General features: G+C 37.6%; 2 protein-coding genes across 2 annotated transcripts in view; both read right to left on the bottom strand.

Moving 5' to 3' along the window:
- The window catches only part of LOC134487154 (mucin-13-like), a 193,621-nt gene that overhangs the window by 16,342 nt on the left and 164,540 nt on the right, over nucleotides 1–12,739 (bottom strand). The gene's annotated exons all lie outside the window — the stretch shown is intronic.
- HEG1 (heart development protein with EGF like domains 1) overlaps nucleotides 4,489–12,739 on the bottom strand; it is a 75,525-nt gene continuing 67,274 nt past the window's right edge. Inside the window, exons 18-22 of the mRNA XM_063308803.1 lie at nucleotides 10,936–10,978; nucleotides 10,557–10,594; nucleotides 8,890–8,977; nucleotides 8,200–8,374; nucleotides 4,489–7,411 (exon numbers count right to left, since the gene is read on the bottom strand). Of these exons, the coding sequence (XP_063164873.1) occupies nucleotides 7,262–7,411; nucleotides 8,200–8,374; nucleotides 8,890–8,977; nucleotides 10,557–10,594; nucleotides 10,936–10,978 (494 nt within the window). The 3' untranslated portion in view covers nucleotides 4,489–7,261. The remainder of the gene's footprint in view (nucleotides 7,412–8,199; nucleotides 8,375–8,889; nucleotides 8,978–10,556; nucleotides 10,595–10,935; nucleotides 10,979–12,739) is intronic.

Below are 12,739 nucleotides of genomic sequence, written 5' to 3'. Positions count from 1 at the left end.
AAAGGAAGTGAAATCCTGAAGATTCTATCACTAATTCTCTACATAATTGTTGAATTTGTGGAAAATGGTACTCAGTTATATCTGGTCTTCAAGAGCAAAAGCTTTTTCAACCTGTCTGCCTTGCTGTAACAAATTCCTTAGAGGTGCAACAACTCTGGTACTCATTTATTGCTCATTAATTTGCATGTATTCTAGCATGAATTTCAATGGAAAAAGCAGCACATCTGTATCTGAAGTCCTTTAAAAGAGATGGAATAGTAGATGCATGCACACAGTCCAGATGTTCAGTTGGATGAACTCAAGCTTAGGTCATAGGTTGAAAAAAGCTTGAAAATTATTGAAAAATGCATAGAAATAACTGGATTCCTAATAAATGCTATCTAATTCTGAAACATGTTCAGTAATTAAGAGGGAACCCAGTCCCATATTTAGGTATACCTCTAAAGAGGATTTAGCTATACATAACTAAAGTATACCTAAAGTACATATGGGACTGGGTTCCCTCTTAATTATTATGTTCATCATAATTAATTCAGCCCTCGTTGATTTCAGTGGTTTACTCCAAGTATGATTCATCTAGATCCAAGTCAGAATGGCTACAGTGGATTTCAAAGCCAAGGATATGTAAGAATAATATATTACTTCTTGTATAGAAATTATTTCCTGGTGTTAGCATCCAATATATTTATTACTAGGACAATATTTCACAGTCTGACGCAACTTTTATTACCATGAGCTGTACTATTTTAAGCCACTAGCAGATGATTAATTGATGACTGTTTCAGTTAGGACCTTGGACTTGCATGGATTGATTGTAAAAATATCTTCTAGTCCATTGGCACTATTGTCATAGATCATTTTTTTCATATGCCAAGTTTTACACTGAGTTTGCACTCTTAAATACTTTATATTATAGAGCTGGCCAAAGTCTGTGCTATCCACCACTGGACGGCTGAGTAATTTTAAGTGTGTTTTGGTCTGTCTTGTTGATGTAAATATCTGTGGAATATTTTTAATACCATAGTTGTCTTATTACTACTGGTCAAATGATCATAATAAACTTGTTACCTACTTCCTTGCAGGAAGTTGTTTGGATACAGTTGTTTGGATTTTCCCCTTAGGATTGGAGGGACAGTTCCAGCCTTTGAGAGGAAGTTCATAATGGGTTCTTCTTCTTCCCTCCTTGACAGCATTAATGGCCTCTTCTTTTTTTCAGATGCAACGAAGTGTTAGAAAATGATGTGAGAGGTTTTGCTTTGTGGGCAAGGGTAGGGTACAAGGACTTTTGGATCCAAAGCCTTCAGAGTCCTTTTTGCCTGGAGGGAAATTTAGACCAGAGAAGGAAGATCGATGCTTTTGAACTGTGGTGTTGGAGGAAAATTCTGAGAGTGCCTTGGACTGCAAGAAGATCAAACCAGTCCATCCTCCAGGAAATAAAGCCAGACTGCTCACTGGAGGGAATGATATTAAAGGCAAAACTGAAATACTTTGGCCACATAATGAGAAGACAGGACACCCTGGAGAAGATGCTGAGGGAGAGTGGAAGGCAAAAGGAAGAGGGGCTGACCAAGGGCAAGGTGGATGGATGATATTCTAGAGGTGACGGACTCGTCCCTGGGGGAGCTGGGGGTGTTGACGACCAACAGGAAGCTCTGGCGTGGGCTGGTCCATGAAGTCACGAAGAGTCGGAAGCGACTAAACGAATAAACAACAAAACCTAGGAGCCCAAAGCCTATTTTTGTTTCTATTGTACCAAAATAGAATTAAGAGCAGCCTCCCTGGTTGACCACTATGCATTTGACCATTTCCATTTCCATTGGATTCAAAGCTATAACTTATGTGTAGGACATAACCACAGGCAACTGTCACTAAAAATAGAAGTAGGGAGTTTACAAGTTATGAAACATTATAAATGGAATCAGGCTTTGGCCTTAATAGGCACTCTGTAGGGAATAAAGCTTTCTCCAGATGCATCAAGTTGAATAGGATTCTCTGGACAAACCCTGAAGTACAGGACCAGCGCCTCGGTGCAGAAATGAACTTATGGAATCAAACAAAACAAACCTTAGTCCAAAGTCTCTAGACAAGTTGAAGATAATGTTGGTCTATGATACGTCTATTTTGCTAAATGATTTCCAGCTTGTTCTAGACCAGTAGTAAATATTATTAAAGAATTGGGCTGTCATGCCATATTTATTTTCAGTCTTGGGTGTGGGTCATTATTTCCCCTTTCCTCAGTATGATGCATTGAGATGACAATTGCCTCACTGGATAAGGAAGGCAGCTTTCCTCTTTTTTTTTTTTTAACCAACTGCATCTTACCTGGACAGAGGTAGCTTGGCTATAACTACCCATCCTCTGGTAACATCCTGTTTAGCTGTTATAGTAGAAGGGCTCCTTTAAAAATGGTTCCAAAATTTCAGTGACTCTGACTAGGGTTGTCACAGCAGGTAATGGCACCTGGCTGATCTTGGCTGGTCTGAAAAGTTAGGCAGGATCAGCCTAGTTGGTAATTGGATAAGAGAGATCTAGGTAATAGCAAGGATGTTAGCTAGACTGGGATGTCTGCTCAATTTGAAAAAGCCTTTACCATATGCCTATGGTAAACATATATTGTATACGTATAGATGCACACACCCCAAACCTATACATATAAACACACGTAAAGAGAAATGTTGCCAATTCATTAACTGAGAGTCTGTATGTTTATATTATACCTATGTTTAAACAACTGCAGTTACTCTTGGTCTATTGCCAGGCACAATTTTGTGCTAGTTTTAGTCGTAAATCAGGAATGAATGATCTGCAGCCCTAGTCCTTAGACCACACCATTGAAAATTGGCAGAGTGTTGGTGCAGTTCCCTTTGTTTTGTATCAGGAAAGCATAAAAAATATAGTGTGAACCCTAAAAGAGATTAATTACACATACAGAGAGGGAGAGAGAAAGTCCTGGCCTCCCCTACATGTGTAGCATTGCATAATTCAGTTGGTATAATTGGCTTGCCCTCTCCCCAGCCACCAAAACCTGCCCACCCCTTCCTTTAAACATTAAACAACTTGGGACCAGGTTACAGTACATGAAGGGTACCCTTCTTCCATAGATACATTCAATGTGTTCCTGAGAAGAACCTCCAATACTTTGCTTTGCTCCCACCAGTAAGGTTGCCACTTGGGAGAAAATCTGTTTGGTAATGGTATTTCAGTTATCGAACAATTCCCAAGAAAGTCTGCCTCATGCTGTCTTTATGGTCTTTTCAAAATCAAATGAAGACCATCGAGTACAAATTCAGTTATTCCACACATCAGAATGAATCTGCTGAGTTAAGATTCCTCAGCTACCCCAGGATTCTAGAATTAATGTTCTTTTTATATATGATGATCTCAAAATCCACTGCCATAGTTACTTGCCTATCTCTACATGAAGACAGCTAGTAATTACTTATTTTTTCTTCCATAAGGAACTGTAGATTTGGTTGAGGCCCTGATTATACCAATAAAAGCTCATGTTGAAAATATTATTAATACTTTTATTGTAGCCTTTTTTTTACATACTGACTAGAACGCCAGAGTTCAAATATGTTGGATGCTGGTATAAAAATAATCCAATTTTTAGAAATTATACTTTGGAACTACATTACTGTATAATTAGTGAAGATTGCAAATAAGATATGATTTTAAATAACACTGTGTTGGAAAATTAAAATAAAACAACTCAGAAGATATGTTCACAGATATGCAAAGCTGAACAATGTACAATAGATAATTACAAGTCAGTAATGGTCAGTACATTCAGGGTCATCATGGAGAAAAACAGCAAGGCGTTATTTCTCTCTGAAGGTATCACATGCGGCCTTGGGTGTGGTCTAATAAAAGTGACAAATGTAAATTTTATAAGAAAACAAAAATACTGAGATTTCATGTAAAACTAACATTAGGTTCAAACTTTTCACATACTCATATAGAAGTTATAATTTTAACAAATGGTTTAAGATTTTACATGTTTCTCCAGAGGACTTTCTGTGAAGCAAACTGATTTCATAGAAAGCAGTGCTTATTATTTTCTTGCAAAAAATATCTGAGTTATAAATTTGACCAAGAAAAGCAGGGACAGGCAGTTTTTAATGCAATTGAGGTGAGGAGGGAGCAGCACAGTTGATCGCTCCTGAATTAAAGTTCCCATACTCATAGGCATTTATGTTACAATCAGAAGGCCAGGCCCGCAAGTGAAAAAATTCTGTTTGGTCTGATGGGACTTACTTTACGTAAGTATATAACCTTAATTATTTTGCAAAACACTATAATCTCAAAATAGTCAAGTTTGCCCCTTTATAAAAAGTAAATAAATAAAACCCAATTTAGGTTTCTAAATGTTGGTTTCAGCATACTGATATTAAACAATGATAATTCAAGATGGTCAGCTGGAAAAATCCAATTATTTCAGCTAAATAAATTAATAACTAGTTTGGCTCCCCTTTATGCAGGGAAGGGTGTGTTTTTTTTTGTTGCTTGGCAACAAAATTAATCTCTACAGAGCTTCCACTGTTATCATCTTTGACAACTACATCTGCAGTGGAAATATATGCCTACTTAGGACAAGTTAAGAAATTGTTATGGTTCTCCCCAAGGAAATATTGAGAATGGTGGTTTGCCAAAATTACTAAGAATTCACTGTATGAAACCTGTCCATCTAGCACAAAACTACAATCTCTGGGATGTCTAATGACATGATTCACTCAATAAGTTGAGGGATGTAATGACAGGATTCAGTTAAGGGACAAAATTTTTTGTTTAAATTTGTGCTGTAAATTGATGGTGTAAGCAATGGTTCAGTTGTTTAAACTAAGGGAATGACACCTTCCTAGGAAAGTGAACATAGAACACAGTTGGCTTTTCCTACCTAAAAACAAAGTCCTGCTTGAAAGACTTAGACCCTCCATGTTGTTCATGGAGCTATCAAGCAGATGGTTAGCACTGGCAGTGCTGACCATCTCTTTGGGCATATGTATGTGGTCCTGATGCAGCACAAATCGCCCCCTCCTGGCCCAAGTTATTCTGTGCATGTGAATCACTTTTGCTGAATCCAATAGTTCACGTTTATACTTCCTGTCAAGCAGGATTTGGGGGAAAACTTCACATAATGGAGTGCTTTCTACAGTCTCAAGTTCATCATGCAGCAAATCCCAATACAGAAGGCAGCAATCTGAACTGCACACAGTTAAATATAAATATGTTGATATACTGTATTGTTCCTACATCATTTCATAAATGGAACCGTTGCCTGAAACAAAATGGAACAGACTGCTTAGTACAGTTTTCCCCAACCTGATACGTTGCAGGTGTTTTAGGAATAGAACTTTCAGTTAGAGTCCCAGCATAGGTTGGGGAACAGCTGCTTAGTCTATTTTGATTATGAGCCATCAAATCAGTGTCAGCTCCTAGCAACCATATAGATTTCCTCCATGACAATCTGTCCCTAACCTGATCCTTCAAGTCTTCCAATGGTGCACCCATTGCCACCATAACTGACTCCGTTCCCCTTGCTGTAGGTTGCCTTCTTCTTTTTCCTTCCACCTTTCCCATTATTAAAACCTTAGTCTATAAGTAGTAGAGGACCAATATGCATTCAGATGTATGGATGTGGCTGCTTTAGTTTTATCTTAGCCTCTTGACTGATCAAATTCCCCAGAAACACCATGGGCAATTGTTAAAATTCCTGGATTCCCAACGTAATGGTCAGGGACAACAAGGAGCCTTTTGATGCCCACCAAGCTTCCTTCCCTATTTTTTTCTTCTGGATTTTAATTTTAAAACAATGAATGTGAAGCTAGCCTGCTGCAAAGCAAAGTAGCATCCTACAACGTAACTTATATTTCTGACAATGTCTCAGGCCCCAGAGGCATTCTTAATAAATAAACTGGTGGATGGATGTACCTCACTGGTCTTTTGTCTAAATAAGTATTTTCTGACTAGCCGCTTGCTATTTCATGAGTGTTCATAGTATGCTCCCAAAATGTCAACAGTGCTTAATTGTCTACTCCTCTGATTACAGTTAGGTATGACCATGGAGGATATCTTCGAGTACTTTTTTGTGCAGTGTTTCAGATAGGGAACTACTGTACAAGGTAAGCACAGTTTGCTCCACTGTGCCTCTGAGGAACCAAAGTTGCATTGATCACACGGTCCTCGGTTCAATTTGCTGACGTTCTGTACTGTTCTAATGCAAATGTATATCTGCACATCCAGTTTCTCACCATTCATGGTCATTCATGGTCAAGCTCAAATTTCACTGAACCATTCCTGACAACTTGCCACACCTTGACAAAGATCTCTTTTCAGAATAGCACGTGTTTAGAACAGATATCAAAGTTCCCCGAAGGGTTTTTTTTTTTTAAATCAGGAAATGTTATAAAGAAATCTATGAGCAATTACATTAAGTAATATATGACATTAAGCTATCTTGCATTATTTCCTGATTGTACATTTTACGCATTACCACAATCTTTATATTGTGAAATGATGTAGGAGCAATTCTGCAGGTGTGAAAAAAATCCACAGAACATAACTATGCAAGGATATAACTGTTTGTAACTGGCCCGCAGTGCATAGGGAAAAACGGCTAAGGGCAATAACCAAATTATAGGACAGATCATGGGGGAATTTTTTATTTCTGGAAAGGGATAAAGCCCCACCTTGGATTCTGCATGAGGATCCCATATTTCTAGGCCATGTTCACGTACCCATCTCCACCACTTGGTGAGCAACATGCTGTGAGTACCTCCTAGTAGACACTTGACAATAGAGGAAGGTCTCTTTCTATAACATTCATTCAAGCCAGCTTTGCATAAAAAGTGGGCAATATCAACCTAGCGCACTAGATACTATCTGTAAACACAATACACCCTAATGGCATCAGATTTAGCGTGTCATCCACAGTGTTTGTTAGTTTTGCTTTCATGATCTATTATTATGTTCACTTTATGTGACACAATTAGTGGTGAGGAAAATATGCAGAATGAGCTTCTCCCTTGTCTTTCTGACACCTAGCCATATGGACTTGCTTTTCACACCTGCCTTCTTTTGGTTGTTCAGCAATAGCTAGAGATGGCTCCTTGTGGGCAGCTCTGTCTGAGGTTTTCCACAGGTTCAAAATCCCTTTCCAAAGACAGTTGTGACAACATTTGAGTTGTCTGGTGACTGCATACTCAGGAAACACACTACATACAAAGGTTCCATTTGTCTTCCAGCTGCCTTTTCACTTGCATTAAAAATAATCTCTTCTTCTGCTGTCATCACAAATGAAGGATGGATTATATTGTCCAGGGTAGATACAGGAGTGTCGAGATCCTGGAAGACCTGTGTAGGGGGGATAGACTCCATTTCTTTCTAGTTCAGGATTCCTTAGATTAGTTGGCTAAAAGAAGAGACATTTAAACAGAAAAGAAGGAAAGTGTAATTCAACAGTTGCCATTTTTTTAAAATGGGCAGAACTAAATATTACACAAGTGGAATTTCTCTGGCAGGCATCTTCCCCCCACCCCTCCCCTTGCCTTTCAGCTTCTTAGGCTGCTAGAAACAGAGGGAATTGTACCTCCTCACCATTGTTCTATTGGAAGCCATTCTATAATAATCAAGACTGAATTCCAACCCCATGGAATTTAAATATTGATATAAGTGGAAAACATTGTACCATCCAAAACAAAACAAGAAAGTGGTCAAAGAAGCAGGGAGATATATGCATGCATATGAAATCACTTAATATGATACTATTCTTTTCTCTATTATCTAACCTAGTTAAACATCTTTGGGAATTGAATAATGCAAAGGAAATGTATTCCTGATCAACAATCAACAACTTGGCAACTAATTTAGAACTATTTTAAATTTTTTAAAAAACCCAAAGAAATAAATTCTAATAGACTTATAATCATACACAGGCAAAGCAGTGGATACCTACAACCTGCAAAATTTGAACATTATTTCATTGAGGAAACTATCATGGCCGCCAATCCAAGTAAAGCAAAATCAGTCAGTATGAAATCTCCTAACCTTGATTTTATTCATTTCTCAGTGATCGTTTGCTGTATTTTCATTTTGTGTTAAACAACTGATAAGAGAATCATGCTTTTTATCCTTACAGGTCTCTGGATCACTGCAAAATGCCTATCCTTCCCAGACTTTATTAAATGTAGAAATATATACCATGTAGTAAACATCCGTCATCTGTAATAGGTTTTTAGTACTCCCATTCTCTTGCATTTCAATGGTTTCTCTGCTCCAGTCTTGAACACGAGGATTTTTGGGATATTCAGCATATGGTGACATCTGAAAGTCTCCACTTTTGAAGATGAGTTTGCTTATATCATTTTTATTCTTTCTGAAAAGAAAAATACATTTATGTGCAGGCCTATGCCCTCTTTTCAAAGTTAGCATGGACTGGAAAATTTGGGTTCAAAATGCCCATTCAAAGATACATTGGGTAGAGGATTATAAAAGATCTTTCTCTCTTAGCCTAATTTACTAATCGCAGAATTGTTGCTAGGATATAATACATTGACCTAAGCTCTTTGGACAGAAGGCAGGAAAACAAGAAGATCAAACTCTGTTCTTTAAAAAACCTGAAATAAATAAACTCCAAATCCAATTTCCTCTATTCAGTATTGGGATATCTGCTGATTATTGCCAACACGTTCTTCTTGACGTGATTGAAACTTTTTTCTGTCAGCTTGAATCTTGAAAGCTAACTATTTTTAAACATGGAAAGCAAATTGATCAATAACAATGTAACCAATAGCAGACTTTTTCCAAATTAAGAACTGGTTTTATTTCTCATTGTTATTTAAACAGTTTTTTTTAAAAAAAATCAGAGAATGAGACATTTATGGTACTTACTGGCAGCATGTGACTATGAGAGCGATTCCCATGATGAGCAGAAGGCCGCCTCCTGCTGCTGCAATCACGATGGCGATAAGCTGGTATGCTAAAACGAAGTACAGACAATTTTAAGTGCTGTTACTTTTTTCAGCAATAAGCTGAAAAGTGGCTGTCAGTTTCCTGTTTCCTGTAAAAAGTCCCTTAGCTGTGAACTCTGAACTACGTTAGTAGATATTAGATTATAATATTTTATAATCCTCTTTGGGCACCTCCCTTAAAGAATAGTCCAAAAACTTTGGCTAGTTCAAAAGGCTAAGGCAATATGGTTTGGCAGTCACATTATTTCAAGACACCTACAAAGGCAGACATTAAATTTCTGATCTCAAGTAAATGTCTGAGTCTTGTTTTGGAATATAAACCATGAGGAACCAGATCACCAATCTATCTGAATCCTCCAATTTAAGATATCCTTGAGGCTATCATTTTGTTTAGGGAGCACTAAATGCAAAGCTTTTTCTGTCGCAGAGAAAGGACTTTGGAATGCCTTTGGATCAGAATCCCATATTATATCCTATCATCTTTCCAGGGTTCTGTTGAATTTCTTTTCTTTCTTTTTTAAATTGTGCATTAAGTAATCACCAGGATCCACTGCAGTGAGATGATTGGGAGCCACAGCCATATCCTCCAACAAAGCATTTTGTTGCAACTTGAAGGGCTTCTACCCCTGCACATAAGCCCATTTTCTCCACCACACTAACATGACTACTCCAGTCCTCCAATCAGAAGTGGGTATGATGTCACAGGAGAATTTTGTGTCAGATAAATCTTTTGCTTAAGCCTTTGACAGAATGAAGCATCTTTTCAAAGTTCCACATACCAGAGACAGTTGGAATCAGGTGGCATCCAAACTGAATGAATGCATGCATGCATGCATGCGTACAGAGGGGGAAAGAGAATATTAAAACAAAGTTATAAGTATATTGACAGGACCCGCTATGGAGGAATGGTCGGTGAAGTTGACAGATTTTGCTGAAATGGATAGAATTGACTTCTTTGATTAAAGAAAAGACATTATCTACATTTATGATGACTGGAAATTTCTTATGGACTTCTTGCATAAAAAATAAAAAAATGAACTTGCGATTTATGGTTTTGATTATTAGATAGGATAGTTTATAGAAAGAAGTATAATATGATGTAACTTTAGAGAGAGAGGTTAAAATATACTTGTACTTATAATTGCTGTGAAGAATATTGGAAGCTACTTTATATCTTTTTTCTTTATTTATTTTTCTTCAACATTTTTTCTTTTTTTGCACTTTTTTCTTTTTCTTTTATTTCTTTCTTTATTTCTTTTCTCTACTTTATATTAGTTTGTGTTAGTTTTTATCTTTTTGTTTAAAAGTTTCAATAAAAAATATATTAAAACCAAGGTCATAAATATATTATATTAAAGAGTAACCAAACCTGGAGGAACTGCAAATTTTGAATACATATATTTAAATTACCTAGGTTTAGTTACTTTTGAGGTAAATATTTTCTAAATTTAGTGCTTTTATATAACTATATGTGATTTATCATTGATGTGTTATCATTGATAATTCTATTGTGGAACGAGGTATTAAAATTAAGGAATACAAATCAATCCAGATGGAATAGGTAAGGACATTGGACTGGATACGTACGATTCCTACAGTTGAATCCTCCCAATCCAAATGGACAGCTGAAAAGAAGAGTGGAGATATAGCTTTAGTCTCTTAAGTATGAATCCATAGCCTAGAAAATGAATGGAGTGAAAAAGACCCCTCTCCTGTAAATTCTAACTCTAAAACTCTCACTCTTCCCATGGACTGATTCATCTGAGACCCACCACCACACTGGGATCCTGGATGGTTCCTCTGAGAGCAACTAACTTTGTATACTGACATTCTTACAAGGAGGACCACCTCATATTCTCCCTAAGCCCTCCTCCATGCAATGGACATGGGCAGCTGAGGCCATCTAGGCTTAAATTCATGGGAGTATATTAAAAACAAAGGAAAAATAGTTCCATGTTTTTCATACCTCACACAAGTGTCATTCTCAAGTTTATACCCATCTTCACATGCTAAAAATCAGAGAAAGAATGTTTATGAATAAATACCAATGACTGAAAAAAATATAATGGTTGAGATTCAAAGAATTACTTTAGCTGTACAATGTAAATGTTCGCTTTTTTAAAAAGCGGCAATATCTTGTAAATACTTTTTCTGAAAATCAGTTTCAAATCTGATTTGCTCTGAGACAATAGCAGATTTTCTGTGGGTTCCATGGAATCAACTGTATCATTCTTTTAATTCCCTCAGAAAATACCATGTCAGGACAGTTTAAGATCCTTAAGTAGGTAAAGAAGGTGGTGAACTCTTTACAAATCAATATCTGCCCAGAGAAAGTCTTATATATGTAAATAAAATACAGTAAGTAGTTAAATGTGTTAAAACCAATTGACCAGTGGAGGTCAGTATTAATCCACAGTACTGGCAGTGTCTGAAGACTCAGTATAGGAAAAGTACATAACAAAGCCAACAGGAGTTCAGCTCAGCTCCAAAACTTCTCATGGGGGGTGGGGGGGGGGGGTTAGAAGACATAAAATAACCCCTATTTTATCCTTTGTAGGGAGAAAAGCAGCCTGGAGGTAATTATAGGTAGAAAATAAACATAGGGAAAATAGGTAAATGGCTCCCATTCATTTCTTTGCTCAGTCTTTCAGTGGTGAAAATGTTATCTGAGGGATGACCAACATTTGAGAGAGAAACCTCAAATGTTGCAAGGATCCTGCAGTAGGGCAGACTGAAATCAACCAGTGAGGAGAGCAGCATCTAATCAGATGATTATTACAACAGTCTCCTATCAAGCAGTTAAGTACTGTATAACTAAACCAATGCTTTTCATTTCAATCCTCCTCTTTTCTCTCATCATTCCAAACACTGATGGTGAAATTCATGAAATTCCTGTAAGATATTCCCTTTGATTCATTATTATTGATTCCTGCTTCAGTATTGAAGAGCCACTGAATACTGCTCTCCATACAGTAGAGTCATTCCCTGGAGAGATTCCTACAGTCCACTGGAGGAGGAGAGCCATGTTAGTCATATGGTAGCAAAACAATCCGGAGGAGTCTGGGAGCACCTTTTCCGACTAACAAATTTTATTCAAAAACCTATCGATCTAGCCACTCCACTAGGGGCAGCTGACAAAAACTCATGGTTTTTAATTACATTTGTAACTATGTTAATAACATAGTCAGAAAAGGTGTTTCAAGACTCCTCCTGATTGGTTTGCTTCAACCCAGTCAATGCATCTTGCATATTCATCCTTGTGCACTGTTTGTGTACAGTCAACTAGGACTGTCAGAACAGCCATTTTACTAGCCCTCCTAGCCACTGCAAAGCACATTGAAAGAGGTCCTGATCCACTTCCCAGCCCCCCACCCCCTGCCAAAGCCAGAGCCAGAGAAAGAAAAAGATTGAGAATTCCACTGTAGCCTAGCTGGGGCACTAAACACACCTATCTGCTTCTGTTCATTTTTCACCCCACTATGTAGCTACAGAGGAGAAGTAAAAAACATGATAGAGCACCCGTATACCCACTATATGCACATTTTCATTGGACATTTTGAGTTTCTGTCTTGATCTTGGGAAAGTGAGGATAGCAGTTCCTATCACACGATTGATTGACTAGGCTTAGTTTAACGCTAAGCCAATCTACCCCCAGGGGCAGCTGTTGGGGCAATTAATCCTTTTGGAGTTCCCACAATACAGTGACCACCCCCAGCCATTGACCCAGTTAAGCACATCATGAGACTAGAGCAACTGTGTCTAAGCACCAC

Source organism: Candoia aspera, chromosome 1, assembly GCF_035149785.1.
Source record: "Candoia aspera isolate rCanAsp1 chromosome 1, rCanAsp1.hap2, whole genome shotgun sequence".
Taxonomy (NCBI): Eukaryota; Metazoa; Chordata; class Lepidosauria; order Squamata; family Boidae; genus Candoia; species Candoia aspera.
Note: the sequence above shows the minus strand (reverse complement) of the source record. Positions and strands in the feature narration are given on the sequence as shown.